At 38.7% G+C, this 14,185-nt stretch overlaps 1 protein-coding gene across 4 annotated transcripts in view; it reads left to right on the forward strand.

Moving 5' to 3' along the window:
- Positions 1–14,185, forward strand: part of STAT4 (signal transducer and activator of transcription 4) — a 112,310-nt gene that overhangs the window by 77,139 nt on the left and 20,986 nt on the right. For all 4 annotated transcript variants that reach the window (XM_072742825.1, XM_072742823.1, XM_026002642.2 and 1 more), the window contains exons 8-14: positions 645–796; positions 3,845–4,003; positions 4,714–4,806; positions 7,915–7,974; positions 8,285–8,302; positions 8,391–8,484; positions 10,315–10,359. In XM_072742825.1, coding sequence (XP_072598926.1) covers positions 645–796; positions 3,845–4,003; positions 4,714–4,806; positions 7,915–7,974; positions 8,285–8,302; positions 8,391–8,484; positions 10,315–10,359 — 621 coding nt within the window. The remainder of the gene's footprint in view (positions 1–644; positions 797–3,844; positions 4,004–4,713; positions 4,807–7,914; positions 7,975–8,284; positions 8,303–8,390; positions 8,485–10,314; positions 10,360–14,185) is intronic.

The following is a 14,185-nucleotide window of genomic DNA, read 5'->3' on the forward strand; positions in this document are numbered from 1 at the left end:
CTAGTGTTTTTGTGCATAACAAATCTGTACTATATGTATAGCAAAATTAAGTGGTTTATCCAAATTCAATTGGCTTGTCACTAAATTGGGATATGAATTCACACCTTCTAATCCCTAGGCCTTTAAAAATTATACTTCTCTACTCTGCTTCCTTCAACCCAGATAAAGTCCTAAAAAGATTAACACAAAGAGGCTCAACTTTAGGCACTACATTTTAAATGCATATATTTATAAGAACATCAATTTAATGTATGTCTTTTTAAAAAGCAGAAGATGTATGACTAGAAGATGCAATATTGTCACAAGAGTTACAAACTCAATGTGTTTGGTTTTGTACTAAATGATACTAAATGATATTATGAGATGTTCTGAGATTGTGAACTGTGGTCATATGCTTCTTTCTTTGTAACATTTAATTATAATGATTTAATAGTTTGAAAGGGCAGTGCTATGGTAAATAGAAGGTAGTATCCAATAAAATATTTGGTGAGGATTTTATTTTATTGTTTTTGTTTTTTGTTTTTGGTGACGATTTTAACCAAGCATTTATCCCCCAGGTCAGACAGATTGTTTCCCGGATTGAATTATGAGTGATGTTGGTTGTATCTCATGAAAATCTTTTCAGTAGTCACCTTTGTTTTTAGGAAGCCCTCAGTAAGATGACACAAATAGTAAATGAAACCGACTTACTAATGAACAGCATGCTAATGGAAGAGTTGCAGGACTGGAAGAGGCGACAACAGATCGCCTGCATTGGAGGGCCACTCCACAATGGGCTCGACCAGCTTCAAAACTGGTAAAACAAATTGACTTTAGTTTCTAGAGAAAACCACAGGAAGTACAAAACTTCAGTGTCGCTCAGCCAGAGAAGGCAGGCTTAGACCAAAACATAAATTAATTCAGTTTATTGATGGTTTATTAGCAGCTGGGAACTCCACAGTTGAGAACAAATAGATGTATACGTACTTTTTTTAAGATTTTATTTATTTATTCATGAGAGACATATATAGAGAGAGAGGCAGAGACAGGCAGAGGAAGAAGCAGGCTCCCTGCAGGGAGCCCAACGTGGGACTCGATCCCAGGGTTCCAGGATCATACCCTGGGCAGAAGGCAGCACTAAACCTCTGAGCCACCCAGGGATCCCCTGTATACATATTTTTAATTGTATTCCCTTGGGGCGGAAAATAAAGCATCTATAGAAATCTATAGAAGGCATAAGAATTGCTTAGTACTCTCATATACTAAATTAACCCTAAAAGACTCCAATGAATTTTTGAAACCAGCAACGAGTACAACTTTCTCTAAGGACATAAGAAGCAGTAGCTTCAAAAGCTTGAAAAAAGGTATCTCAGCTTTTAAAGGTGTATTTTAAGAAAGTTGGAGTTAAACATTCTTTTTGTGTTTTCAACGAAGTGATTGTATTTAAATGAAAAATCTCAGATGGCTACTTCAACATGACATCCCCTATGCATGCACATATGCAATCATATACAGATACTGCCCATTATATTAGAAGAAAAAGTCTTGTATTAGAAGAAAAGTCAGTGACTTGCTGAGAATGCAGAATGCTGGCCTCCCAGCACCCTGGACTCCCCGAATCAGGTGCCCAGAGTCCGGGGCGAGCTGCCCTCCCCTCGAGCCCCCACCACCGGCCCCCTGGGGCAGTGGCACCAGCAGGTGGTATCAGTGTGCGCCCCGAGGGAAGGCGGGCACCCCGGGCACCCCTCTCTCATTTGTGATTCAGGCAACAACTCCAAGAACCGACATGGGGTGGAAGCCATCAGATGCCGCGCACCTGAAAACCAGCGGACACCGTGTGTGGGTCAACTGCCCTTCACTGAAAAACCCCCAAATGACTGGGATCTCACGGTTTGCTAGAGAAATGTTTCTGGAGCAGCAAAGCATCCCTGATGGCAATGTGACAGGCGAAGCTCAACACCCCGCCCTGCTCTTATTAGGGGGTGCAGGGGGCCTGGAGCAACCCGCCTTCCCAGTTCCCATAAGCAAAATGTAAAGGGTGTATGGGAAATACAGCTACAAAGGGTTTGGAGGGCTTGGAATGATTAGGTAGATGAAGGCAGGCTTATTAACTTTGGCAACGTCCACTGGGTATTTTAAAAGTCGGGGTTATAACTGCAACACGAACAAAAAAGCGAGCCTGCTCCCCCAAGGTCAGGCGGGAGGCCTAACTGGATGAGGGAAACAGCTGAAGACTCTGATCCACCAACTAGTTCTCAAGCTCCTGCTGGGTCCCCAGGCTATTTCAAGTCCTTTAACTTCATCCCTGGTCAGCCGGCCTCCTGGAAAATTAATGCCATGACTCCTGGGGTGAATGATCTCACGGGATAAAAGTGTGCATGAGTCAGAGCAGCCCAGGGCCCCAGCTGGAGGGTGCCAGCAGCTCGGGAGCATGGCCCGTGGATGCGAAGGGCCTGGACGCAGGGGCAGAAGGGAGGAAGGGAGTTCGGAGCAGGAAAAAAAAAAAGTTAAAGATAAAGTTTTCATCAGCAATGCAAAATAAATTTATCTGATGGAAGAACACTTAGAAAAAAATAATGAAAAAGAAGGGAAAAGTTCAGTTGAAATCTAAAATTGCTCTTAAAGGGTACAATTCAGGGCACCTGGGTGGCTAAGGAGTTGAGCATCTGCCTTTGGCTTAGGGCGTGATCCCGGGGTCCTGGGATCGAATCCCACATGAGGCTCCCCGGAGGGAATCTGCTTCTCCCTCTGCCTAAGTCTCTGCCTCTCTCTGTGTGTGTCTCATGAATAGATAAATAAAATCTTTTAAAAAAACAAAGGCTACAATTCAGTATAATGGAAATATATCATAACTGGGGCCACTGGCACTAAAAGCTCTGCCCTGCCAGGGCTACTTCTCAGAAACGGTAATAAATTGGGCAATTTTTAAAACATACTGATTTTCCTTGGAGGGATGCTTTGATTCTCTAACCTCACTATGATAATAAACAGTAATATACACAATAATAAAGTATAATAGAATAATAAAAATAATAAACAACAAAGGAAGCAATCAAGAACCTAGTAGATAACAGTGCTTATACCACAATCAGTGGGGGGTTGACAGATCCTTCCGCCACAGCACTATGTAGGGAGTAAACTTTTTTTTTTTTTTTTTTTTTTTTTTGGGAGTAAACTTTTAAGTAGAAAGAGCTGCTGTCAGGGTCAGACGGACTTACAAGTCTGTCCAGACATCCTGCCTCCTCTCTAGTTGATGGTCCCTTGGGTGTCCACTTCGGAATATCTCTTCCCTAGACTTCAGGCCCAAGTTCCCACCTCCATTTCCGAGGTGAAATCACCACACAGTGAGTAACACTCTAAGCCCATACCTTTCTCTAGGCAGATAATTTTTGGCTAATACTTAGGATTTGTAAAAACATTGGGGAAGGGAGTCCATTTCATATTGTTTTTGTTCTTTAGTATTCTTACACAACATTCTTCATATCATGTATCTTTAAAGTTTTAAATTTGTTCTTTCTTTACCCATTATTGAGTACCATATATATGTTTAACAGACTTTTAAAACAACTGTTAAAAGGGATTCGGTTCCAGAAGTTGACAAAATTTTATAAATGATGTTTATTACTACAGGTATCAATGACAAAACATTGAAAACATTTTCCATGTATTATACATCTCAGAGGAAAGAAGGGATTAGAGAAATAAACATAAAGAACTGTCACTAACCTTTAATGGAATTAAGTGAATGATTTTGTTAATTGAATAATTATTTAGGAATTTATTTTTTGCTAATGCAGTTAACAGTTAAAACAGTAGAGTGTTAAGTGGGGAAACCATCTGCTGATTTTGATTTGATGTTCAATAGCTTTACACTGTTGGCAGAAAGCCTGTTCCAACTCAGAAGGCAATTGGAGAAATTAGAGGAACAGTCTACTAAAATGACCTATGAAGGGGACCCCATCCCCATGCAAAGAGCACATCTGCTAGAAAGAGTCACCTTCTTGATCTACAACCTTTTTAAGAAGTAAGTAAATTTAAATGCATCATGGCAGCCTCCATCCCGTGGGGTTGTAAGGATATCCTGGCTGGGGTTTTGGTGTTCAGGCAAAGCAGGGTAGGGATGTGTTAAACAGTGAGCCTCAAGTTAAAGTGAATTGAGGCTCCAGAGAGTTCCAGAAACATTTCTGCTCTTCGCTATTTATTCATCACTTTTCCCAAAAACGGATTCAGTTTTCTATAAGCCAAGCACAACCTCCAGCTGAAGTTCATTTTTAACATTTTAGAAAAGAAGATTTCAATGACTTCTCAAGTATATATCCAAGATATGAAGGGTAGAAGCCATGTGTATGTGTATAAGCTCATCTAAAGAAAAAAAAAAAAAACACAACTATGTACCAGAAATTCTAATATCCAGTTCAAAGATGACATGAAATTAACTTTTTACTTTATGTTTAGTTTGATAAAAATAGGCTTTTATTCTCGACTCAAGAATAACAATTAAGAATTATTTACTGCTGTTATTTAAGGGACAATCTTTAGGCATTTTTTTCCATCTCCTAGTAATAATTTATGAGAAGCTTTTGGAAAGATTTGAGTTTAACAGAGGTTTGAATAGCTTGTAAGTATAGAAAATTTGGATTTCTTAAGAGGACAGCATCCTGTTTCTCTGTGGTTTTCAGCCTGACAATATTTTCAATGTTCTCAAATGATGTGCTTTATTTCCTTTTAATCTAGCTCATTTGTGGTTGAACGACAGCCATGCATGCCAACCCACCCACAGAGACCGATGGTACTTAAAACTCTCATTCAGTTCACTGTAAAGCTAAGGTAGGCAGCATGTGCTCTATCTTTCCATTTGTTTGTGGGGCCACGGCCACTGCTTAATTAAGACTAATTTCTCCCATAGTGCCTTTCATTCAACTCTTCTATATTAAATGCCTCCTGCATGCCCAGCACTGAGCTATGGTGGATACTCTCAGAAATGTTAATATGAGGGCCCTGCCTGTAAAGAATGTGACAGTAAATATAAAGACATGAGGGACATTAGCATGAACGCTTGGAATCACAATATGGGGCATCGTGGGATCAATTGCTGAAAAGATCAGTTGGGAGAAGACTGGAGAGTCTGGAGAAGTCTTGTGGCCCCTTTAAGGAAAGACCTCGCAGGAAGAGCAGAAAGGGAAGGAGAGTGGGATTGTAAGAGAGCCAGACTACAGAAATAATGACTTCCTGGGTCTGTTTTGCAAGCATGTGAAGTAGAGAGAGGCAAAATTGAGTAGATTGGGGACAGAATATGGAAGACTTTGAATATCTTGCCCAGGAAACAAAAAATAACATTCTTCTCCTGTGATTACCCAGCAACTAGCTTATAGGATTTTTATGAAAAATCTCAGCGTTGTAATTTTCAACATATCCTTACTATGTACCTGATTTAAAGATATACGACTTTCATGTTATTGTTGCTTTGTCCATGCATTTGGTCCTTTCCATTAGCTGAGTAACCAAAACATATCATTTTCCTTAACAACTTTTAAAATAATGAATTTGAGCTTGAACTTTTGAAGATTTTCATTCATGCATCAATCCCCCAAGGCCCCAAGTTTTTAAATTCCTAATCACTAAATCACCTCTGATAGGACAGGAAGTGGTGATAACACAGTAGATATTGATTTAGGGCCGCATGATAGGGTCTGTGATCACATATCACTATTAGAACTGTATTTTTATTTCATTTTATTAATTTCCATTTTATTGAAATGTATTGACATACAGCACTTGAGAAGTTTAAGCTGAACAGAGTAATGACTTCTGTAAACTGCAAAATGATTACTACACTAAGCTTAGTTAACATCTACCAACTCAGAACTCCATTTTTAAAGGAAAGGCATTTTTCTTCAATTTGCATTTTAAATACCTTACATGAAATTCTTTTTTTTTTTAAGATTTTATTTATTTATTCATGAGAGACAAAGAGAGAGGCAGAGACACAGGCAGAGAGAGAAGCAGGCTTCCCGCAGGGAGCTCGACCAGGACTAGATCTGGGACCCCAAGATCACTCCCTGAGCTAAAGGCAGATGCTCAACCACTGAGTCCCAGGTGTCCCCTGAAATTCTTAGTCATTGCCTTTGTGTGAATTTTGCAAGAACGTAAGAACCAAGAACAAAAGCCAGAGGACAATTTCTTTTAAAATGTTATGACTTTCAAAAGTTCCTTCTTCATCCTCACATCTCTATATAACCCAGAAGATAGTAACACTAAAGAGAAATAGGATAGAGGGGTGGCGGGCATCCTACTTTTCCTTGAGACACCTCTGTAGATTATATGATATGTTTAAGATTCTCTCTGGGACAAAAAGGGAGATGAGTAGAGATTGCTTAGCCAAGAGTTCTGAGTGGAAGAGGCCTCTTGAATGGGCATCGCCTTGCATGTTGTTTGAACTAATTGCCAGGGCTACTGACCATTAATTAGTCCCTGACTTGAGTGTTTCCACTTTCCTCTTCCACATTTCTGTTGGGTCCCTGTCCTTCTTCCCTGTACCCCTGTTCTCCACCATCTTGATAAATGATCCTTTACTTAGTATTTTCTCTAAAACCCCTCCCTACCATAGCATTCCATCCTCCTATTTCTAAGGGAAGGGTGACAAGGACTCCCTTCAGTCATCACCGTCTTCCAGTGAATCAGATTCTGAAGTAAGATCCTTACTTCACATGACCTTCTTACCTCTCACTGCTAACAACTACACACATCATATTCCCAACCCTAAAACCAATCCTGTGCTTTGTATAGGATAGTTAAGGAACATTTGTCACATTCTGCCCACACTTTTGCTTGGGCTATCATCTATGATTACATTTCTCCATTGCCCATCAGTTGCTTATCACCATTCTCCATATTCCATCTACTACTATATTTAGCTGGACTTCTTCCTTTGATGTATAGCTGTGTCCCCACACTTCTCCCTTCCCCAGTCTTCACTACACCAATTCTTTAGTACCTAGGGCTGTACTGGGTCTAGATGAGATGTTCAATACATGCTGAGAGAATGATTGGGGTTTGGGATGAGTGCATGATTGGAGTGAGTGAATGAGTGATTGAATTAGTATCTCTGAAATTAGACTGAACCTGCAGAGAGGATCTATCAGAGGTTACAACTCAGAGGAGTTGAAGAAAGCAAAAGAATAAAGGAGGAGCTGACACCAGAAGAAATTAAAAGAATTATTACTCTGATCTTTCATCACTTATTTGCTTGGAGTTAGATCTTTTTTAGTTATGCACATTTTTGCTGTCATTTTCATAGTGTATTTAAACATTGCAAATGCATTTGAATTGGAATTTTTCACATTCCGCCAAGGTCTGATCTTTCTCAGTATTTTTACCATAAAACAATGATCATCAAAATATTTAGTTTTCTAAACTTACAGTTTTTTAATGATACGAGAATAAAATGGAGTGATATTAATAAATTTGCAAAGAATTTTTCTTGTATTTATACATTTAACCCAGATTTGAGCTTTAGCCAAAAAAAAAAATATATATATATATATATATGTATGTATTTTTCTGACCTAGCCAATGTATTACCCAACACACATCAACTGAAAATACTTTCCAAATTTTTGTCAATATGATATTAAGTGACTGGTGTCAATATGAATTACATGACAAACTAAAGAGGAATTGGACATTTTTATTTTTACTTGTTTTTGTTTTATTTTAATTACAATATAGTTACTATACAGTGTTACATTAGTTGCAAGTGTGCAATACAGTGATTCAGTAAAGAATTAGATATTTTAAAAACACACTAACATATAACTAGAGATAACCTAAATTTGATTGTATATATGACATAAATATATTTAAATATTTAATTATAAAAAGTTTTTTAGCACTTTTAATTTTTGCCTCTGATTCTTTATTTATATGTCTTTCCAGACTATTAATAAAATTGCCAGAACTAAACTATCAGGTAAAGGTGAAAGCATCAATTGACAAGTAAGTTCTAATTTCATTTTGAAACATGAAAATGTGAGACTTTTTTAAAAAAGAACTTTCCTCATTTTATAGAATAATTTCAAACTTTTAAATGTATTTCTCTAACATTACATATCAATGTACTTCAAATATTTGACTTTGAAGTTCAAACATTTAATAGAACTCCAATGAAGACTTACTTTAAAAAATTTTACTATAAAGTCTTGAAATGAAAATTAGGACTATATTATACTGTCCCCTAAAGTATCAAGGAAAGTTTTTACTAGGTCTATAAAATAGCTCATTTTAAGGAATCTTCTTGATTTTACAGGAACGTTTCAACTCTAAGGTAAGAAATTCATTTTAGAATTGTTTTTGCTGTTCTCATAAATATATTTTACCTGAGAACGTGTAAATAGCTAAGATTTTCTCTCTAGCAATCGAAGATTTGTCCTTTGTGGAACTCATGTCAAAGCCATGTCCATTGAAGAATCTTCTAACGGGAGTCTCTCAGTAGAATTTAGACATTTGGTGAGTTCAATTACACAAGCTTCTCCCCCCTCCCTGAATCAGACATGTCTTTACAAATAGGCCTTGTAATTCAATGTATTTGGGGTTTGGGGGGTTTCTTATGTGAGATTAAGGGCCATATTGAGAAATAAAATATGGCGTCATTGAAATATTAAAAAGAGTAGGGAACTTTAACTCAGAAGTCCGGGTTCTCAACAATGGTGATACAGTACCTAAATACAGATGCCAGTTGGTCAATATATTTTGGTAATGATGACAGAGATAATTGGTCTTATAATGGAGAGGCATTCCTGATTTCATTTTTTTAAATCTCTCCAAGAAACGATATCCAGCAACCACATGTCTGGCCGAAGGTACTTTCATTTTAGGAGTAGCTTGAGGAAGCAACTGGGTATGACAGTTGCACGCAGTTTGCTTTGGCATGTCTAGAAAGCTTCTGACCCCGCCTCACCCGGTTGCTTCTTGTTTTTACCACTTCCTCTTAACCTAGAGTTCTCTTCCTGCTTTCTTTCTAATTCTTTGCATAGCTCTTAGATTCCCAAAGACTCTACTCCTTTCTTGTCGATGCATGTTACTCATTTAGGAAGTTCCTCACCTGAATGTTGGGGTGCCACTGAATCAGCCTCAAGGGGTCTTTCTTAAAGATAAAATTTAAGTTCACAGATACCTGCCTATGCAAGCTTATGGTTTTTGGTTTTGATTTTTGTTTTTGTTTGATCTTTAGTAGTGAAGAGTACCTTTTTAACTGAATCCCTCCAACGTGATACTGATAAATAAATAAAATGAAATGACGAGTCATGTATTATGTATCCTTTTAACTGGCACTCTTTTTGCTTAAGTTCAATTTCTATCCTTAAGAAATTTTCAACAATGGACAGTGTTTGCTAATAAATAAAGCTGTAAGAGATCCTTAACTTAGAGATGTCTGTCTCTCAAAAAAGTCATGTGGTAAAAAAAAAAGGAACATACCAAAAAAGGTTAGGTCTTTCTTCCAGCAGGTATAATATATAAATTAACAAAACCTTACTTTTTGCAGTCCTCATCTAGTTGCAAAGCATTTTTAAATATATTAATTTTTGCATAATAACTTTAATTGCTTTTTAATATAAAACTAAATGTAGAAAATCAGAGAGGAAAAAAAAAAAGAAAAAAAAGAAACTCAGAGAGGTAAAAATTGTAAAATTAAAAATCACCTGTATCTCCCTACCTTGTAACACTATTAACATCCATAGTTTTCATTCTCTTATACATACATGTATATGTACTTTTTAAGTGGGATCAGATTGTACATGCTATATAAATTATTGTCTGCCCCTCTGTTTAATTAAGTAACCTCTATCCTGACCATTTTTGTGTCAGGAAGTCTCTAATGCCATTTAGTAGCTTACTGTGCCATATGGCACACTATCCCATCGTTTGTTTTCCCAATCCTTTGCATTGGACTTAGTTTCACAGGGATTGAGAATCATCATGGCTTAGCTCAGATGATATTTTCCAGGTACAAGGGAGTGCTGAGCAGATTTTAAAACATCCCAGCATGATTTCCTCTTTCCAAAATGTTGGCTAAAAAGCGTAGTCTTATTAGTATGTCAACTTGCTCACTTACCTCAGTGAAGGTTTCTAAAGTAGGGGCATCCCATGAGATGAAACAGGAAGCTTCTTTTTAGGCAACTATGTTAGACATCTGGGTACTGTTCTTAAAGGAAAATTGTAGCCAAGGAATGACTACACTAGGTATGACCAACTTGATATTTAATTGATGATACTTCTCCATCTAAACACTGTTCTTTGTTTGTTTTTTGTTTTCTGGGTTTTTATATTTTTGCAAAGCAACCAAAGGAAATGAAGTCCAGTGCTGGAAGCAAAGGAAATGAGGTACAAAATGTTTTCTACAAGATAATCCTTTTAAGGAAACAACCCTATAATATCTTATTTTTACAAAGTTTTTCAACTGCCCTTTATCGTTAAATATAAAGTCAGACTTGTGTCTGTCTAGTTACAAATTAAAGCTTGATAATTACAGTGTAAGAAAGTTTGTCTTAAAAAGGAGAAAACAGAAATTGCATATAATAATACCTTCTTAAAAGAACAGCTATTAGCATTTGGTTCACGTCATTCTAGATCTTCATCTATGTATATATTAACTTACATCTATGTACATATTAGCTTAAGTGTATATACATATTGTTTCATAACCTGTTTTTCCCCACACATAACAATATAAGGTGAGCAGCTTTCTATAACCTTAATACTCTTGGAGATCAGCATTTAAAGTGGTTGCACTGTATTGCATCTTACAGGTGTGCCATAATTTCTTTAGTCAATCTTCCACTATTGCAAAATATCTTAAAATCACTAATTTTCCACAGATAAGAGGCAAGTCTCAAACTTCATGACATAGTATATGAAAATCACAGGTGAAAAACAATCCTATTAATTTATGGTATCAATTACCTTGCCCTTGTACTTAAGGTTTGCATTCCACTGGATGAACTGATTAACAGAACAAACTGATGTGGTCCAAGTGCTTGCATTTGGGTCCGTAAATGATAGAGTGGTCAGATCATGAATTGGAAGTGGCCTTGGAGATTGTCTGTTTAGTTGGCCTAGATGCCAGGGCATATGTGTACGCCCTACATATTTGGAATTAGAAAACCTGGATTTGAGTCCATTCTGACAGTGACTGAAAATGTGATCCTTGGCAAATGATCTGATGGAGAAAAATTGCATTTGTTTCCTCTAACGGATCAGGGTAGTAATGCCCAGCACTCTCTGCTCAGAGATGCTGTATATGTAAGATCATCTACATAATGTAGTTATAAAGCAGTGAGGCTTATTCCTGGTGTGGTGGTAAGGATTCAGTCTCCTGGCTTGACAGTCACAGCTTCTAAGAGAAATCTCTTTGAATTATTTGGAAGGGAAAAACACTTTATAAATCCAGCATTCAACTGCAACCAATCTAGCCCTCTCCACAAAACCACAAAGATTGACCACAAGAGGTTTAATGCTCTGCATTTTCCCTTCCAAGAATTCTTCATCCCCTTAATTGTGTCTTAAAGAGCATTTGCCAAATAGCACAGTCGCACCAAAGATGAGCCAGGGTAGAGCCTTGGCTTAGGGCAGAGCTGCAAACAGGTCTCTATCGCCTAGATATCACAGAAGCAGAGCTTTTGAGTTAAAGGATATTCTAGTAAACCAGATAGATAGGATTTATTCTTCCCACCTTATAGAAATCCGTAGAGATTTCCCAAATTTCCTAATTGAAACATTAGCACATTATAAATTAAAAAGTCATTTCACGCATCTCACTGGAACTTTGGCCAGTGATGCAGCGTAACATCCCTGAGTAGTATCTGCTAAGTCTGAATAGACTAAATACAGTGCTTTCTGAGCTTTTCTTAAGTAAAACAAATCAAATGGGAATAAATCTAAATAGCTCAACTCTCCAATACATTGTCATCTTTATAAATGTAAAATCAAAGTCTTTACTTGGGTTTCCCTAGAGATGAAAATCCATGTAAATCATCCTCTACTATAGAATAACCAAGCAATGTCTTATTAACACTGTCTGCGTATATTACTGCGAACATATTTCCTCTTGTTTTCTGATTAATACCAAAATCATGCAGTCGTGTCAGAATGATTTTATCCTTCTTTTCCCCCCTCGTTTGCCAGCTCAGTTTTATTCTAAGCTAATTCCTTGAGCTCCCCCTGTTGATAAAATTGTAAGATGACGCCTGGGTACGTTTAAAACACACCACAAGACCCCGAAATCGTTTCCTGTCCTACAGAAACAACTGAAAAGTCACAAAAGATATGAAGTGGCCTCAGAAAGATGATCAAAGGATCAGGGGCTTGGCCAGGCAGTAGGAGTGATCAAAAGAAGTCAGGAAAAAGCTTGGGGAAGATCTAGTGATAAAGTAGAGTTCATAAAGTCATAGGGACAGAGGTTGTAGTAACCAAAATGTCAGGAAATCAGGAAGCTAGGACATTATACCTCATTTTCGAAATTCGGATAGATGTTGCTTATCTGTGAGCACCTGCAGTGGGAGTGATATGGCCTGATAAGAATTTACTGAACAAATTCTCCTGTGGCATTTTCTCTATACTGGGCAATAAGAGCTTCACTGACATTGATTGATGTACTTCTTGTGACAGTGCTATGAAGTGGATACTATGAGCGTACTCATTTAATGAGGGAAACTGAGGCACGCAGGGGTCGGGCCAAGATTCAAAGTGAGGCTCCCATGTCCATGCTCTTGGCCACTATGCCAGGCTGCCTCTGGCATCAGAAAACCTGCGCTGGGAGAAGCGGCCCTGGTTGGCACTGCTCTGTGACCCCCTCCTGCCCCTTGCTCACACGCTCGCTCCATCTGCTGGGATTCCCATCAGGGAGGCCTTTGCGAGCATGCGAGTAGCACCCATCCTTTCTCCAGCTGCTGCTGTTACGGTCTCACCCTGCCCACCCACTCAGAAATCACGTAGCCATCTCACACCAGAATCCTTAGAGAGTTTAGAAGAAATTTAAATTAGTGCTTTCTCAGAAAATGTTGTTGACCTCTCCCTTAACTCCTCCACCCGTCAGTTGGGGATTGGAAATAGCACCGTGTCGGGGTCTGCCTCTCAGAGGCATTACTGACCCCCCGTTCCATTACCTGAAAATGGGGATCACGTTGACCTGCACTCATGGGGTGGTTAAAAGGACCATGGGAGATGGGACGTGGGGAGAGTCGGCTGCGCTGCGCTGATCAGAGCCCCAGGGCCGCCCATGTGTAAACAACAGGTATTGACCCCGGTGGAGAAGTATCTGTAAAGATGACCCTCCCTCCTTACCTCTGCCACCTGCCAAAGTGCTTGGATGTTCCCTTTCAAGGGCCCCTGGCACATCCTTCTCTGATTCCAGATCCCTGAGCTCTCAAAGCACCATGTATGTGCTTGGCCTGCCCCTGTGTGTAGCACACGCGCACACACGCACACTGGGCACCTCAGTTCTGCTTTTGTGGTTGTCAGAACTTGGACTGGATACTTACTAAAAGATTGGGAACACACCAAGATACCATGAGTGTTGGTTTCCCCAGGGTCACCCACTCTAAGCCTCCTGAGCACCCCATATGGGGCTATTTGACTCACAGTGTCCAAAATGAGGGGGTCGGTCAGGATGTGCTGGGGGTCTCAGCTGTAGGATTAGGTAAAGGGAGGAAGTTGCATTAGACCCGTACTGTTGCAGAACAAGCAAAGAGGTTCCTTAGGAGCCACCTGTGGATTGGGGGAGGGGGTGAAAGGTGGAGCTCTGGGTCACCCACCCCTGTTCAGTCGCTCTATTTTATATATTTTACAGATTGGAACCCAGGCAGTAAAATTCTTTTCAAGAATACGTTTCAATATTCTTGAAATTTGAAATATTTGAAAACCATTGGATTTAGACAATTTCTGAAGCTTTTTTGACTAAGGCTCTATAATATGCAAAAGTGCAAACTAGAGTATGGTCTTTACTTTTTTGTAAAAAAAAAATGAATTTAATTTTAATAATTTCCTTTGCAATTTCACAACACCCCCTCCACGGGAAATCTGTCGATGTGCTGTCGCAAAATCAAGGCTAGCAATTATTGCTTCTTTCTCCCCCCTTTGTTCTTTCTTTGGAAGAGCCACCGCCAAGAAACAATCCCATCTCCTAGCAAATGGCTAAACTTGGAAGGCATCA

Source organism: Vulpes vulpes, chromosome 16 (assembly GCF_048418805.1).
Source record: "Vulpes vulpes isolate BD-2025 chromosome 16, VulVul3, whole genome shotgun sequence".
Taxonomy (NCBI): Eukaryota; Metazoa; Chordata; class Mammalia; order Carnivora; family Canidae; genus Vulpes; species Vulpes vulpes.